Source organism: Mustelus asterias, chromosome 4 (genome assembly GCF_964213995.1).
Source record: "Mustelus asterias chromosome 4, sMusAst1.hap1.1, whole genome shotgun sequence".
Taxonomy (NCBI): domain Eukaryota; kingdom Metazoa; phylum Chordata; class Chondrichthyes; order Carcharhiniformes; family Triakidae; genus Mustelus; species Mustelus asterias.
Genome location: NC_135804.1, coordinates 113,050,090 through 113,068,265, shown reverse-complemented (window position 1 = coordinate 113,068,265; position 18,176 = coordinate 113,050,090). Strand labels below are relative to the sequence as shown.

At 40.6% G+C, this 18,176-nt stretch overlaps 1 protein-coding gene across 1 annotated transcript in view; it reads left to right on the top strand.

Moving 5' to 3' along the window:
- chm (CHM Rab escort protein) overlaps nt 1-18,176 on the top strand; it is a 130,008-nt gene that overhangs the window by 12,094 nt on the left and 99,738 nt on the right. Inside the window, exon 2 of the mRNA XM_078211667.1 lies at nt 7,113-7,179. Within this exon, the coding sequence (XP_078067793.1) occupies nt 7,113-7,179 (67 nt within the window). The remainder of the gene's footprint in view (nt 1-7,112; nt 7,180-18,176) is intronic.

Genomic DNA, 18,176 nt, shown 5'->3' with positions numbered 1-18,176 from the left:
CTGCTTTCTGTTTCCCTTCTTTCATGAATTAGAGAAATGGGATAGAATATGAATAGCAGCTTTGACTGAACTGATTTATGAAGAATGGCGATTGCTCGCAAAGCATTACAAGAAATTGAGCATTGGGGTGACAAAGACAGATGAGGGTTACGTTGACTGATAGGCTTTGTCAGGGACAGATGCAGATAGTGTTTCATGGCTGGAAGTAGGTTGTCAACGTGACAAAGACGACATGGGATCAGAAACTTAGTTTGGATCAAATAAGGCTTCAAACTTGTGATTGTTCTATTTCAGCCTGAAATTGTGGCCTGGGTGGGTGATGGAATCAGCAATGGCACAAAGTTTGTGATGGTGGCAATAGAACATGGATTTGTTCTTTCCAGAGGAAAGTCTGGCTTATACGAAAATACAAATTGACAGCAGGAGTAGGCCATTTGGCCCTTCAAGGCTGTTCTGCCATTTGTAAAATCGTGGCTGATCAGATTATGGCCTCAACTCCACATTTGTTTCTCATTTTTGACTGTTATCCAAAATCATGAAAGTAGACGAGTCATGATTGCTGATGTTGCAAAACATGGCACCTGACGAAGTAGTCACGGAAGGGGAGAGGGATTGAATAAAGTGGTTGATAATGAGGAAAAAAGTAGCTGCGAAGCATATTTAATAGGTTGACCTTAAGAGTAGGTTCCAGCATGAAGGAATTTGTGCTCTAGAATTGTATATACGAAGGCAACTGGATTGTCGTTGCAGAAATTGCACAGCTTCTTATAGCTGGTTTAAGATAGGATGCTAAACTAAACATTATTCTCACATATCATCACTCTGATTAGCCCCTCTTTTCACACTTCTCCCACCAGTTGTTTTGAGTTTAGGTTTTAATCTGGGCAGTGGGCAGCAACTTGCATTTGGATCTTGTTGTTCTTTTCTGTAACCCATGCAGTGTTTTGAGCTACATTGCAAGTTTCCTTTCATCTTGTGGATGGATTGAGGTCTGTTATTTGTGTCCCCAAGTGTAAGTGAGAATATTTCTCTTGTGGAGAATTTCTGTTCCGGACGAGCATGCCTCTGCCTTTAACAGTGTAGGCAATACCGAGATCTATTGGCTTACAAGCAAACTAGTAGCAAATAGTGAACCATGAATTCAATTTTTGTCATTTTGGAAAAGAGACATGCCAAGTAGAACAGATTTTTCAAACAGATATGTAAACTTAGAAAATGTAATAGATCAAACTGAGAGGATAAGAGAGAGGCATTAACCCATAAAGGTCAGTGTCCTTGGGCATGCATTTGACCTGTTTTTGCAATGTTGATCCCATTTCCATTGTTGAGCAGCTAGGATTGGCCAAAGACAGATGTCGTGTGTGGCAATAGGTCATATTCGGACTGTAGAAAATGCTGACAAAATTCAGTATGTGGCTATCAGTAGCTCACAGATTATATGCTCAGTATTAATAGGCATAGTAACACTCAAAGCATAAAATAACGAGTCTGTTTGATGTTGTCTACAGAGAATTGAAAGGACCTCCTGTTGAACTCTCTCACTAATGTCCTAGCCCATTTGAAGTAAACACAGTAAAGGAAGTGAAGTACAATAAACAAAACGTTCTATAACTCCAGCTGTTATTGTCATCCCCTTTTGAATTTTGATTGTAATAAGAGTAAAAAGGGATCTTGAGGACCAAGATAAGCTCAAAATATTTTCAGCCTACAGCACGCTTCTTGACATTTCTGTGGCCTCTAAATCTGATTGTCTTCATTCTGTTTGCACTTACTATATTCTTCTATCTCGTAAAATATTTGCTGGCTTTTCACTTAGCAATTCAGAATAAAAATGTAAAGTTGGGTGATCCGTGCAAATCAGCCTAATGTAGATTAGTATAGATCTGCCTGTATTAGAAATGTTGAAGCAATAAATGTCCTTTGCATTCAGGTGCAAGTGAAATTTCATCAATCTCCATCTAAAATGAGTACAGTGTGACCAGGTGCCTTTGATCCTGTGCTATGGAAATAGTAAAAGGCCAAACATTGTTTGGAAAAGGAAAAAGTCCAGTTGTCATATAAAGAAGCTTATCTCTGCTAAAAATACACAGGCAAATGTGACAACAAATTATGAAGAGAAAAAAGATGGGTTTATGGTGTTTTAGGTCTTGTACACCTTGTTAGAACCAAAATTCCCATTCCCACATCTTGTTAACCTGATGCATTAGTTGTTTAAGAAAGCTAGTCTCCAAATCTAATTTTATTTTTTAAAATCCCTGTTGAAAATGGTTAGACACATTTGAACCTGCATTGAAAGCCCTGTTGTAGTAAGGCATTCAGTATCTGAGAATTTAGTTTGAATTTGTATCCTACAAGCATTCATGAAGCACATGATATAAGAATGTACAAGACAGGAGAGGCAGGGACCAAATGGCCCTTCAAGCCTACTCTGCTATTCAATATGATTATGGCTAATCTTCAACTCAACTTTTCCACTCGATCCTTGTATTTCCTCTTCCCATTGTGTCCAAACATCTATATAATCTACGACTGAGCATTCGCAGCCCACTAAAGTCGAGAATTCTAAACATTCTGAACCCTCCAGATGTAGACATTTCTCCTCATCTCATTTATCTTGAGACTGACCACTTGTGATAGACTCTTGAACTCTGGAAAACAGCTTCTCCATATCTTCTATGTCAATCCCTCTCAGCATTTCATATTTCAATAAGATCACCTCTTATTCTTCTCAGCTCATTCTGCCTCACATTTCATCATTAGGAATCAACATAGTGAACCTTTGATGCAAGTACATCTTCCATTGGCTAACGAGACCAAAAACTGTGTGTCATACTCTTTGTTGCCTTGCCAAAGCCATGTGCAATTACTGCAATGTTTTCTCACATTTGTGTGGCTAATCTACTTGAAATAAAGGCAAACATATAATTTGTAGCTGCAGCAGTGTTTTAATTATTCATTCATGAGATGTGGGTGGCACTGGATGGACCCACATTTATTGCCCGTCTTTAATTGCCCTTGAGAGTCAACCACTTAGCTGTGGATCTGGAGTCACATGTAGCCCAGACCAGGGAGAGACAACAGATTTCCTTCCTTAAAGGACATTAGTGAACCAGATGAGTTTTTACAACCATTGACAATAGCTTCATGGGCAACATTAGATCTGTAATTCCTGCCGTGGTGGTGTTCGAACCTCTGTTTCCAAAAAATTATTTTGAGTCTCTGGATTACTAGCCCAGTGAAGATACCACTATTCCACCATCACATGTACAAATGCACTCTGATCCCTCCAAACATCAATGTTTAATAGTTTAATGATCTGTTTTTCCATTTTTCCTAACAAAGTGAATAACCTCACATTTCCCCATGTTATGCTGCATCTGCCATGTTTGTTGCCCAATCACTTGACCTATCTGCATCTCTTGCAGGGAGGCGGTGGTATTTTAGTATTGTCGCTTGACTAATTCAGAGACCCCAGAGCAATGATCTGGGTTTGAATCCCACCATAGCAGATGATGGAATTTAAAAAAAAACACACACCTGGAATTAAAAGTCTAATGATGGGCGGCACGGTAGCACAGTGGTTAGCACTGCTGCTTCACAGCTCCAGGGACCTGGGTTCGATTCCCGGCTTGGGTCACTGTCTGTGTGGAGTTTGCACATTCTCTTCGTGTCTGCGTGGGTTTCCTCCGGGTGCTCCGGTTTCCTCCCACAGTCCAAAGATGTGCGGGTTAGGTGTCCTGAGATGCGTAGGTTAGAGGGATTAGTGGGTAAATATGTAGGGATATGGGGGTAGGGCCCGAGTGGGATTGTGGTCGATGCAGACTTGATGGGCCAAATGGCCTCTTTCTGCACTGTAGGTTTCTATGATTCTATGATGACCATGACAACATTGTCGACTGTCGTAAAAACCCAACTGGTTCACAACTGTCTTTTAGGAAAGAAATCTGCTGTCCTTACCTGGTCTGGCCTACATGTGACTCCAGACCTACAGCAATGTGGTTGACTCTTAAATGCCCTCTGATATGGCCTAGCAAGCTATTCAGTTATATTCAACTGCTACAAAGGAAACAAAAAAGAATGAAACAGGATAGATTATCCAGCATCAATCAAGGCACTGGAAGAAACAACGGCAAACCCAGCGCAGTTAACCCTGCAAAGTCCTCCTTACTAATATCTGGGGCTTGTGTGGTAATTGGTAGAACTGTCTGACTAGTAAAGTAACAGCCTGATGTAGTCATACTTACGGAATCGTACATTATAGATAATGTCCAAAGCACCACCTGGGTTCACCATTCCTGGCTGTGCCCTGTCCCACCGGCAGGACAGACATAGCAGAGATGGGGGACACTGTATAGTTAGGGAGTTGCCTTGGAAGTCCTCAACATCAACTCTGCATCTTATGAAGTCTAATGGCACTAGGTCAAAAATGGGCAAGGAAGTCTCCTTATTGCCATGTTCGTATTTTCCCCCTCAGCTGATGAATCAGTACTCATCCATGTTGGACAGCACTTGGAGGAAGCACTGAGGGTGGCAAGGGTGCAGAATGTATTCTGGGTGGGGGACTTCAATGTCCATCAGCAAGAATGGCTCAATAGTACCACTACAGACTGAGTTGGCCGGATCCTAAAGGACATAGCTGTTAGACTGTAGCATGTAGTGAGGGAAGCAACACGAGAGGAAAAACATACTTGACCTCATTCTCACCAACCTGCCTGTTGCAGATGCATCTATCCATGACTGTATCGGTAGGAGTGACCACCGCTGAGTCCTTGTGTAGATGAAGTCTCGTCTTCACCTTAAGGATATCTCTATCGTATTGTGTGGCACTACCACCATGCTGAATGGGATCGATTTTGAACAGATATAGCAACTTGAGACTGGACATCCATGAAGCAATGTGGTCCATCAGCAGCAGCAGCAGGATTGTACACAAGCCTCATGGCCTGGCATCTCTCCCACTACCATTCCTACCAAGCCAGGAGATCAACCATGTTCCAGTAAAGTGCAGGAGGGCATGCCAGGAACAACACCAGGCATACCTAAAAATGAGGTGTCAGTCTGGTAAAGCTACAGAACAGAACTATTTGTGTGCCACACAGCAAGTAATAGACAGAGCTAAGCGATCCCATAACCAACAGATCAGATCTAAGCTTTGCAGTCCTGCAACATCCAACCATGAATGGTGGTGGAACAATTAAACAATTCACTGGAGGAGGGCGCTCCACAAATATCCTTATCCTCAAGGAGGTAGGAGCCCAGCTGATCAGTACAAAAGATATGGCTGAAGTATTTGCAACCATCTTCAGCCAGTGCTGAGTGGATAATCCACCTCGGCCTCCTCTGGAGGTCCCCAACATCATAGATGCCAGTCTTCAGCCAACTTGATTCACTCCACGTGATATCAAAAAAGGGCTGAAGGCACAAGATGCTGCAAAGACTCTGGGCCCTGACAGTATTCCAGCAATAGTACGGATGATATATGTTCCTGAACTTGACGTGCCCAAAATCAAGTTGTACCAGTACATCTACAATGGCATCCACCTGGAAATGTGGAAAATTGCCCAGGTATGTCTTGTACACAAAAAAGGGCAAATTGAATCCGGGCAATTATCACCTCATCAGTCTACCCTTGGTCATCAGTAAAGTGAAGAGAGGGGCCATCAACAGTGCTTTCAAGCGGCACTTACTCAGCAATAACCTGCTTATGGCCATTCCGTTTGGGTTTAACCAGGGTTATTCAACTCCTGACCTCATTGCTACCTTGATTTAAACATGAACATAAGAGCTAAATGCCAGGGATGAAGTGAAGATGATTGCCATTGACATCAAGACAGCATTTGACTCTGGCATCAAAGTGTCCTCGCAAAGCTGGAGTCAACGGGAATTGGAGTGGTGGGGTTGGGGGGGGGGGGACAGGGGATGGGGGGGACCTCTTGTGGGTTGGAGTCATACCTGGCACAAAGAAAGATGGTTGTGATGGTTGGATGTCAATCATCTCAGTTCCAGAACATCATTGCAGGAGTTCCTCAGGGAAGTGTCCTTGGCCCAACCATCTTCAGCTGCTTCATCAATGACTTTCCTTCCATCATAAGGTCAGAAGTCAGGATGTTTGTTGATGAGCACAATTCAGGACTCCTCACGTACTGAATCAATCCATGTCCAAGTGCAGTAAGACCTGGATGATATCCAGACTTGGGCTGAGAAGTGCTAAGTAACATTTCTATCATACAAGTGCCAGGTAATGACCATGTCCAACAAGAGAGAATCTAACCATCTACCCATGACATTCAATGGCATTACCATCATTGAATGTTGGTCTTGCCACAGTGATGTCCACATCCCATGAAATGAATTTTTAAAAATAGCTTTATATAATCAGCAAAATTAGATATCTTGCAATTGGTACCTTTCCATGTAAGTCATTAATATAGATTGTAAATAGATGAGGGCACTGATCCTCGTCACATTCTAGGAACAGCCAGTGAACCTGAAAATGACCTGTTATCCTAAATCTGTTTTCTGTCCTTTAACTAATCCTCTCTCTCTGCTAATAAATTAACCCAACTCCATGAGCACTTATTTTGTGCAATTACATCTTGTGTGGCACCTTATCGAATCTTTTTTGAAAAGCTAAATGTACTACGTTGATTGGTTCCTCTTTCTGTGCGCTATTAGTTACATCTTTAAAAACTACTAGATTTGTGAAACACTATTTTTCATACCAGCACGATGATTCTAAGTGCTATGTTACTACTTAGTTAATGGGTTCCTGCATTTTCCTTGATTGTCAGATGAACTGTGGTTTTCTGTTGTCTGTCACCCTCCTTTTTTGACTAGCAATGTTACATTTCTACATTCGAGGTTATTTCAAAATCTGAGTGCTGTGCTGTGCTGTTGAACCATCCTGTGGTTTGCTGTTTGAACAATAGAGAAATTAGTTAAGAGAAAATACTTTTTTCAGTCCTTCCACCCTCATGGTGCAGAAACAATGTAGGTCATGAATCAAAAGTTTTAAAAGTTTTCTTTAAGGCTAAAATATTCACAGGAATATATCCAACTTCTGTTCTTTGTATATGAGCTATGTAACGTCTTTAAATTTATTTCTGTTACAGGTCTGCAAGAGGCGATTATTGCAGCTGCCTGTTCTCGAATCGGCCAGAGAGTTCTTCATGTTGACAGGTGAGCTACAATGGCCTGAATCTTCCATTCAGGGTCGGAACCCTTATTTCTGATACTGAACAAACAAAACAAAAGCACACTTATTTCAAAGTCCGTGCAGGAAACCTCAGAGCAAGCAGCAGAGAGAATTCAAGCAGAAACCACACCTCTTTTCTATGATACTTACTGACATTTTCAATCAGTTGCCTGAATGAGTGCAGCTCCAACAACACTCAAAAAGCTCACACCTTCCAGGACAAAGCAGCCTGCTTGATTGGTACTCCATATGCCATCTACAACATTAAGTGTTTCCACTACTAATGCAAAGTGGCAGCAGTGTGTACCATCTACGTGATACACTGCAACAATTTGCCATTGCTCCTTTGACAGCACCTTCCACCATCATGACCTTTACCACCTAGGACGAGGGCTGGCGATGCATGGGAACGCCACCACCTACAAGTTCCTCTCCAAGCCGCACACCACTTTGACTTGAAACTATTACCGTTCCTTTACTGTCACTGGATCAAAATCCTGGAACTCCCTCCCTAACAGCATTTTGAGTGTACCTACACCACATGGACTGCAAAAATTCAAGAAAGCTGCACATCACCAACTTCTCGAGGGCAATTAGGGATCGGCAATAAATGCAGGCCCACCTAGTGGTGCCCACATCTTGAGAGAATTAAAAGTGGAGTTTGTGTGTCCACAAGCTGCACAAAGAAGATAAGGGGGCAAGGCAGTAGTTGGGTCTAGATGGGTTGTCACGTTGGCTAGTTGGGTCAGGTCAGTGGGTATCGGGTGTTAGGGCTAATCAGGTTAGATTGGGAGGTGTCGAAGGAGAAGTCTGGGAGGGGTGGTCAGTGTGTGACTGGGCAATCGGCTGTATAGTTACTGAGGAGTTGGACTAGATTGTTTTGTCTATATTTCCTGTGTAACTAGCCAGGTGGGTCAGAACTGTCTGAAGTATCTGACTCTTGTAGAGTTTTTTGGAAGGTCCCAGGGAGCAGGGGAATTGCCCATCAAAAAGCTTCCTGGCCAATTCTCACGAAGTCCTTGGTTTGGGACTTCTGAAGAGTCCCGTAGCACACATTTTGAGGTATGTTTGGAAACACAAAATATGGGCCAATATTTTGCAGTTACTGCGTTTGGAATGAAAACTAGCCACTTGTAGTATAACTAACAGCAAGAACACTATAACCAATTATTAAAGCTGTGCCCATGTCAGTATAATTGCTACATTCATGACAAATCTATATATTTTCTCCAGCCTTTTACTGAAATCACCTGTAAAATTAATTTGTACTAATGTTCCTCTAGTTATTTTGGTAAATAGAGATGAAATATAAAGATCTTAGGAAATGGAAGCAGTATAATTTGTTTTATTCCAATTTCCAAATGTTGGTATATCTTCACAAAGAGTTAAGTTGAGGTGAGAGTAACTACCCTTGACATAGAGGCATCACTTGACTGTGTGGCATCAAGGAGCCTTAGCAAAACTGGAGTCCATTGGAATCGGAGAAAACTCTGCTGATTGGAGTCATACCTAGCACAAGGAAAGATCATTGCGGTTGTTGGAGGTCAATCATTTCATTTCAAGGATATCACTGCAGGAGTTCCTCACGGTAGTGTCTGAGACCAAATCATCTTCAGCTGCTTCATCAATTACCTTCCTTTCATTGCAAGGTCAGAAGTGGGGGTCTTCACTGATGATTGCATAAATGTTCACCAATTCTAAGTCCTCAGATACTAATCCAAATTCAGCAAGACCTGGGGTTACCACTGACTAGAAATTGAACAGGACTAGCCATACACAATCGTACAAAATGGAGCAGAAGTTGGCCGTTTGGCCCCTTGAGTCTGCCTTTCCATTCAATAAAATCGTGACTTAGCTGCTCGTGTTGAATTGCACATTCCCATCTACATCTAATGATCTTTGATTCCATTGCCTAACAAGAATCTATCTACCTCTGCCTTAAAAATATTTAGCGACTGTCTGTCCTATAAGGGCGGCCCCTAATTTTATACAGTGCCTCCTAGTTCTGGATTCATTTACAAGAGAAAACATCTTTTTTCCCCATCCACCTTGCTAATTCCCTTTCAAGATCTTGTATACTTCAATTAAGTCACCCCTTCTCTTAACATAAGTGAAAACAAACCCAGTCTGTCTAATCTAAGCCAACCTGCTCATTTCAGGTATCAATGTAGTAAACCTCCTCTGAAACGCCTCCAACGCATTTACATTCATCCTTAAAAAGGAAGGCCAAAACTGCACTCGGTATTTGAGATGTAGGGCTGGATTTTCCGGCTGCGCTTGCTTGAAATGGAAAAATCCCACCTAAGGTCAACAGACCTTTCCATGGTCTGCCCCTCGCCTACTACGATTCCCATGCCGAGAGAATTTGCCCTGTGGTCTGTCCAATGCCCTGTATAACTGAACCTGTATATCTGAAGCAGAACATCTTTCCTTTCAAGTTCAGTGCCTCTTGTAATAAAGGATAGCATTCTGTCAACTTTATTCCTTGCACCTGCATGCTATTTGTGACTCATATGAGAACATCTCAGAATTCTGCAATTGTTCTCTGCTTAAGTAATACTCTGCTTTTTCATTCTTCCCGCCAAAGTGCATAACTATATTTTCCTACATTATATTGTCTCTGCCAGATTTTTGCCTACTCATTCATTCAGTCTATTTATATCCATCTGCAAACTCCTTGTGTCTTCTTCGCAGCATACTTTCCTACCTAACTTTGTGTCGTCTGCAACTTTAGCTGCCATGTATTTGGTCCCCTAATCTTAAGTCATTAATGTAAATTCTAAAAAATTGAACCCCCAGCACAGGCCCTTGCACGATTCCACTTGTCACATTTTGCCGGTCAATCAGATAGTAACCCTTTTATGCATATTCTCTGTTTCATTATGACCAATCAATCGTCTATCGCTGCTAACATGTTACTCCCTACACCATGAACTTTTATTTTCCATAATAACCTTTGATGTGGCACATTATCAAATGCTTTCTGAAAATCCAAGTACAGTAGGTCTAGAGGATCCCCTCGGTCCACAGCACACGTTACTGCTTCAAAGAACTCTAAGTTGATTAAACATATTCCTTTCATAAAACCATTCTGACTCTTCCCAATTACCTTTTGTTTTTCTCAGTGCCGAGTTCTAGCTACTTTAATGATTTATTTGAATACCTTCCCCATGGCTAACATCAAGTTAACTGGCCTTAAGTCTCCTGTTTTCCGTGGCAGAAAATACAGTGGATGCAAAAGCAGACCAGAGGCCAGGAATCCTGCAGCAAGCGACTCACCACCCGAGTCCCCAAAACTATCTACAAGATTTCTTGTCTGGATGAGTGCAGCTTCAACAGCACTCAGTCTGCTAGGTCAGCACCCTATCCACAAATATTCACTCCCTCCACCATCGAAGCACAGTGATAGCAGTGTATACCACCTACTGCAGGAATTCACCAAGGTTCCTTAGACAGCACCTTCCAAACTCACGACTGCCATGAACTAGAAAAGGGCAGCAGGTATATTAAAAAAAGTTCATTTATTAGTCACAAGAGTAAGGCTTACATTAATACTGCAATTAAGTTACTGTGAAATCCCCCTAGTCACCACAGTCCATCGCCTGTTCAGGTTAATGCATCTAACCAGCATGTCTTTCAGAATGTGGGAGGAAACCGGAGCACCTGGAGGAAACCCACACAGACACGGGGAGAACGTGCAAACTCCACACAGACAGTGACCCAAGCTGGGAATCGAACCCGGGCCCCTGGCACTGTGAAGCAGCAGTGCTAACTATTGTGCTACTGTGCTGCCCTATATATATGTATACGAGGACACCACCACCTGGAAGTCCCCCTTCAAGCTACTCACCATACTGACTCAGAAATATATTGCTGTACCTTCACTGTTGCTGGGTAAAGATCCTGGAACTCCCTGACAGCACTGTGGGTGTACCTGGACCACATGCACTGCAGCACTCATGATGGCAGCTCACCACCACCTTCTCAAGTGCCACAAGGAATGGGCAATAAATGCTGGCTGAGCCAATGAAGTCCACATCCCATGAATGAATGTTTAAAAAAGTGTTGGAGCTTTTTAAAAACATTGTTACAGCAAGCACTGTGTATCAAGCCTTTTCAAGCAGTTTATTTCCAAATCTGATATTTTGAATGACAGGAAACAAAACTAAAATAATAGTACACAAAAGCATATTCTATGACTGCCTTGTCTCTAAAACTTAGATGCAGGTCTAGCCCCTTGGCTGTGAGTTGTGGACCGGCTTCACAATCTTAAAGCAATTATTTAACCAAAATAACCATTTCAAGTGAGATCTGTGTGTGCTGTTTGATTCCTATTCCCTCATAGGTCGATCTGAATGGCATTGGTGGGAGCAGTCAGATTTTTTGTTCCAGCCCATCTTTCAAAAAACAGGTGCCGGATATGGGCAGCACTGATGAGAAAATCTAAATTAATCCTATTTATTTTTCTAAATTACTCGTACAGATATGAGAAACGGTAGCAGCATAATATATAAAAGTCAGTAAGAAACAGCAGAATAAAGATAAGATTGAAGAGCTACATTGCAGAACTACTGATCAGATGTCCTTTATCTGTCATGAGTAATTTTAAGTGTAGGGCTGGATTTTGCTCTCAGCAACAAGCAAACAGACAACTCAGTTTGTCATGCTGGCAATTGTGCGCAGACTTTCTTTGAGATTTTACACTGAACATGCTTAATTTGAGAGCCATTTTGGCATGATGCCCTCTACAGGGGCTCTGGGACCTACGTGATCTGTGCAAACAACTGTGTATCCCTTTAATCAATCAGATTAAAGATATGTTAATAAGCAGCGCAGAATCTGTATTAGGAAGTGTCCGAATAAATAATTCAATGTCAAATTAGGTGCAGAATGTGAACTAAAGAGGGGAAGGTTGTATACAGAGTGAAGAGAAAGCAAAAAAAAAATTATTGTATTAAAATAGAATATAAATTTGAAGGAATGAGGATGTGAAAGTTAATTATCATTCTAGACAGATAGTTTAGCAGTAATTAAGACTCCCTGCATTAAAAATTGAGTTAAATTAGAATGGTTGAGACCAAACTTATTTTCGTAGTGGTTTGTAGTCACAAAAGTATAGCAGCTCCATTTTAATGCTAAGTTTCTTTGCAAGTTACCAGTGTATATTGCAGCTTCTGAGGCGGCAGGGGTACTCTGACAGCAACTTCCCGTCTTCTATGTTTAATTCCATATCTGAGGTCACAGGAAGTTGAAATCTGATTTACCCTTCAAAAATGAGGAGCTCTCGACCATTATTTTACCACAAAATCTGGCCTGTAGTGAATAATTGTTGCGTCTGGTTTTCATATCTTAATATCTGAATATTTTGAACTAAATTTCAGCTGTAGCTAAAATTCTTACAAAATATTGAAGAATTAAAAGGTGTTTAGAGTAAATAGTTAAAAAAATAAGTCTAGCAAAATACTATTTGATTTAACTATTCATCTATGTTCTGTAGAGTAAGAATTGGATTAAAGGTTTACCTCGACAATATTGTGTTATTGTACATCACAAGGTACTCTAATGGCTGACCTATTTGAGTTGCTATTGTCATGGATCTGCCTAGTAACAACAGTAACAAGAATTTGACTGGGCATGATAGGATGCGATCTGCTCAGCAACAGGTAGAAATATGCTTTCCGACAGTACCCAGCATTCAAAAGATGTGATTTTAGCAGTAACAAGATTAGCAGACATCTAGACAGCACTAGGTGCAAATCCCTTTTAGTAGGAAATAGCTTACCTAGATGACTTGGATCAGTGGAGGAATACAGATGCTAATTTCTACGTTCAGGCAATTTGTCGGATGCAGACAGCGAAATACACAATGAAGAATCAAAGAGCAAAAATTGTATAATTGCCAGCACCCTCAGAAGCAGACAGGCTAGTTTGTATCTAGCAGCCTAGAGGCCAGTTTGCATCTATAACAGCTGAAAGGCAAATTTACATCTAATAGCCTGAGAAGCCAGTCCACAACTCTCAGCCAGGAGGCTAGACCCACATCTACATTTTAGCGACAAGGCAGTGCAGAAACCTTTGTGAAGGCTGTTTAAATATTTTTGCTGGACCAGGAAAAGATGTTTCCCTGATCTGATCATCAGCCTTATATTGTGTGTTAACTATAAACTGGATTTGACTTATAAATTTATTTAATTTAGATGGTGTTTGGGAAGGGGGAAATCTTAAGGAGTTCAGGAATCATAGTTGTATTTTGGAATAAGGGGTAATTTCTACATCAACTGTGTGCTTTTAGTGATTCATACACTTAATCATCTTAGAGTATTGTAGTACTGTTTCTGTGTATTTGACTTTAACTTAATAAATAGTCTTTAACAATTGTTAAATAAATGACTGGGCTGGTTATTCTTGCTGGGGTTTCATGTGACGGCTCTCGCCATTCCAAAAACAAAATACACCATTACAAGGTGATGTTTCAAGTTAGTACACCCTCCCAGATAACGAGATTTGTGACACTACTTACTGATCTTGGGAAAGATTTAAACCTCGGTGGTTTAGAAAAGTTGACAAATGTCTCTGCCTGTAGCAGGAAATGATTCAGTTTCAGGAAGAGCACTGTTTCACTTGAATGACAAGTCAACATTGTTGGAAAGTTTCGGAAGAAAATGTCAACTCTTCTACTTTTTGAAGCTGGTAGTGATAGTGTAATTGAATCATATCTAATTGATTGCACTTGTAAACTGGTCCTTTCCAACCTCTTGCGCACTCATTAAAGAAAGGAGGGGCACCCAGAATGAAATGGTGCGCAAATAGACTGGGAGAGGTGAATAACTCAGAAACGGGTGTCAGACTGGTGCCCGAAGGTAGGTTTGGCGTGCATGCATATAAATGTATGCAATGTGATAAAGTGTGAGCACATAAACATGGGTTTATGACAGTGACAATAACAGAGGACCTGGATGAAAGAATTTGGAGCATAGTATTCCCGTCTAGGTATTCAGGAAAACTAAGGAAGGGAAAAAGGAGGAGATTGGCAGTTTTGATCAAATAAAACTAATAACTTTGGAGAGGGACCAAACTGTGGAAATTTGGGTAGAATCAAAAGAAAAATTGAGCTGAAATGGCAGTGGGGGAACACTATAGGCTGTTGAACAGTTGGAAAAAAGTGGAGAGACAAACTGCAAATTATACAGGTATAATTGAACTACAGTTTAGTGATAATGGGCAACTTCAATTATCCTACTATAGTCAGAGGGATAGTAGCAGTGTAAAGGAGAGAGGGGATGAGTTCCTGAAATATGTACAAGAGAGTCTTCATGACAAGTGTGTTTCCTGGTTTATTGAAGAAGGAAGGACTGCTAGATTTAAATTTTGGGGACTGAAATGGAGAAAGTGGAACGTATTTCATTGGGAGAGCATTTGGGGAACAGCGTTCATAATTTCATGTTTGGTGTAACTGTGGAAGAGGATAGGGTCCAATCAAGCACAGAAATGTGACTGGAGGAGGGCCATGTTCTGAGAGATCCACTTCCACTGGATTAGAACCAAAAATTGGCAGGTAAACAATACTTGAAGAATGGTAGCGGATGCTTTCAAAGAGGCGATAATTCAGCTACAGGATGGGCCTATTTCTGAGGGGAAAGGAAGGGCATTCAAAGCTCGAGCTCCCTGGATGACTAAAGACATAGTTAAAGGAGACTTATGGTTGTAGGATTCCTACAGTAGAGAAGTAAGCTTAAGATGGAAAGTACAGAGGAACTTTTAAAAAATGGAGAATACAGGGACAAAGAGAGCTTGAGAGCAGATTAGAAGCTGCTATAAAAGTTTTTGTAAAACAAGTGTGGGAACAGAAAGGAGATCTGTTTATGGAGGCAGAGGGCAAGGATGTGTTTCTCATTGTTTCTGTCACGAGAGAAATGGATGGTTCAATGTAGCCTTGAAGGAGGAGTAACAATTTTGGATAGGAAAAGAATAAGGAGGGTGAGCTCTAAGTCATCTGGTCCAAATAGGATGCATTCTACATTACTGAGGGAAATAAGGATGGAAATGGCAAAAACTTAGCCCACAATGTTCCATATTTCCTTGAATAGGTGGGTGGTGCCAAAGGACTGGAGGATTTTTTTTAAAAATTGCATATTTCTGCAGGGGACGTGCGATAAAGTCAGCAACTTCAGGCCCGTCAGCCTAACCTTAGTAATGGGGCAACCTTTGGAGATGGTGACAGAAGGGTCGATGACCCGAAGCTACAGATAGGTGATTGGCAAAAGAATCTTAAGTATCTTGAACAAAATAGTTCATGCGCAGCAAGTGATTGCAATCTAGAATACACTGCTGGAAAGATGGCAGAGGCAGATTCAATAGTAACATTCAAAAACAAATTTGATACATACATGAAGTGGGGGAACATTACAGCAATACACAGAGTAGGAGAGTGATACCACAATGTACCTCAGTTTTAAGTAATAAATGAAGAGACCGAGAGTATTGAAAGTAGAAATGCTAAACTGGGGAAGAGCCAATATAATGACTTAAGAAAGGATGTTGCAGAGGTTGACTGGAGCAGGCAATTTTAGATTAACTGAACAGCAATTTTAGATATAAACTCGACCTTTCTGAAAGGAAAACGTAGAGCATCGAAAGCTAATGCACTGTGTATGACAAAGAAAATAAAAAAAACAGAAAAAAACTTTATGGCAAATGTCAGGAGGAACATTCCAGCCTAACGAGCAAAATTATGGGCAGCACTGGAAAAGATAATATGGGAGGTAAAAAGAGTTTGAGATTTGTTTGTAACACAAATGTGAATGGTAAAACATTTTATAGACATTGCGTTGGCAGTTAGCTGGGAAAAAGCTGAGCTTTTATAAGGAGCCAAAGGAAAATGTTCATGTAGAGACAGAGGCCTTGGGTAAAGTATTATATTAGGTAAGTATATAAATACTTACCATTTGCTTCCTTTGAGAAGACTGATGCAATGGTGCATGCTTGCTCTCTGATTAAGCCATGCTTTTCCATTGGAAGTTTTGCTCCCAATAGGGTTTTGAATAACTTCCCCCCCGTTACACTGTCTTCAATTTCCTGGTTTATTCACCTCCCCTTTCTTCGATAGTGGCATACCATTAGCAGCCTTCCAGTACTACTCGTGTAGGCAATGAAGAATGAAAGACTGTAACAAATGCTTCTGCTATTTCTGTTCTATCTTCAGCAGCATCTTCATTCCAACTTGACAGGTTGACTTGCCAATTTGCAGTAAGGCTAATCTTTTTAGGCCGTCTTGTCCATTTATTGCTATCCTGTCAATAACTCTCCTCTCTCAGTGCAACGCCTCTTCAAATCTGCATTAAAGTGATAGCCTGGATAATGTGCTGAACACTCATTTTAGATTTAGATGTAAGAAGGCTACTGCTGAGCCAAGGCTGATATCAAAATATAGCATGCATTTAAATTGTATCAAAATGTCTGTGAAATAAGCATCTATATCCATGGTGCGCTAAAGTTGAATTGTGGCTTGGTGCTGATTGTGTCGAGGTTTTAAAATTTATTTAATGTAATGTGGGCTTTGCTGTCTCAGCCTGTATTTTTACCCATCCCAAATTCCCCAAGAGAAGGTGGTGGTGAGCTGCCGCCTTGAACTGCAGGTCACGTGGTGTAGCTACACTCACAGTGCTATGAGAAAGGAGTTTTTCTAGAATTTTCACCCATATACAATTCACCTTTCCAATTTACCAACTGAAATACAAAGCTGTTGATTTGGGGGTAGGGAAAATGAATTTCCATTTTTTTCTTGACTTTATTTCCCTTTCAAGTCATTTATGTTAACTTGGGATCATACTTTCATTTGTGTACGCAACTTGCTCTTTTTTTTTGGTTTTCGATCCTGCTTCTTGGGAGGAGCATCCTGAAATATCTTAGATTTTCCTGTCAAAAATCACACTGATATTCCAATTTAATGATGTAGCTGGAAATGCACTGTTCTTGTACAAACGCTTGGCATATTTCTGTCAAATTTGTCTGCCTGCTATATTAAAAGTTAGTTGTTTTAAATAAGTTAGCATAATGTAATGTTAATATAATTACCTTAGCAGTTACTGTTTATGAAATTACCTAATATAATTTACAGCCAATTTCTTGTATAGTATCTTTAAAAATGTAATCCTGAAAGAACTTATAAGCATTAGGGTTAAAGTAATAGACAAAAGTTAAATGCTTAATTTGATATACAATATATTTAATTAAGTAATTGCATTTGCAAGGATTTTACTGAAGGTGAAGAGGTGAGATCTCGTAGAATAATTCTTTCCATACAGAAAGTTAAATCTATCATGGTGTATCTTCATTGTACCTATTCCCAGGGACTTTCTTTCAATAATATGTGCATATTATTAAAAGTGGAATATTTCACTCAGCTTTTATGTTTCTTGTTTTGTTTCATACAACTTTTCCACACCATTGCACTACTGCCTCTTTGCTTGGTTAAGAGGGATCACTTGGCTAAATCCCAGAAACGGGTGGAAGTAGGTAGAGTGTGGGGGTGCAAATTAGTATTAACAATCAGAATCCCAACCTGAATCATCCACTTCTGGTTTTGAGAGGCAGGCTCAGGCAACCCACTCTTGGGAAGCAGGCTACCACTTTAAATATTAGAATGGGACTACTTGCATCATTTTTATTGACTATTTCAAGTTTCAACTAGCCAGCTGGATTTTCCAGCCTTTAGAAACCTGCCAATGGGGCTGTTGGATCGGGAGGTAAAAGTTTTTCCATTTGCTAGCTCTCGCAATTAGATGCCACCACTCCATCACCAGCAAGATATTGGCTATTACCATAAACTGTCGCTGGTTAAATTAGTTCAAAACTGGCGGAGTTGCTTGAAGCAAGCAAACCTCCTTGTTACTTTTGACAGTGACCAAAACTACAGTCAAACCGACAAATCATGTCAAGATATTATGTGACCTAACACAAGGAGTAATGCAACTACATTTAA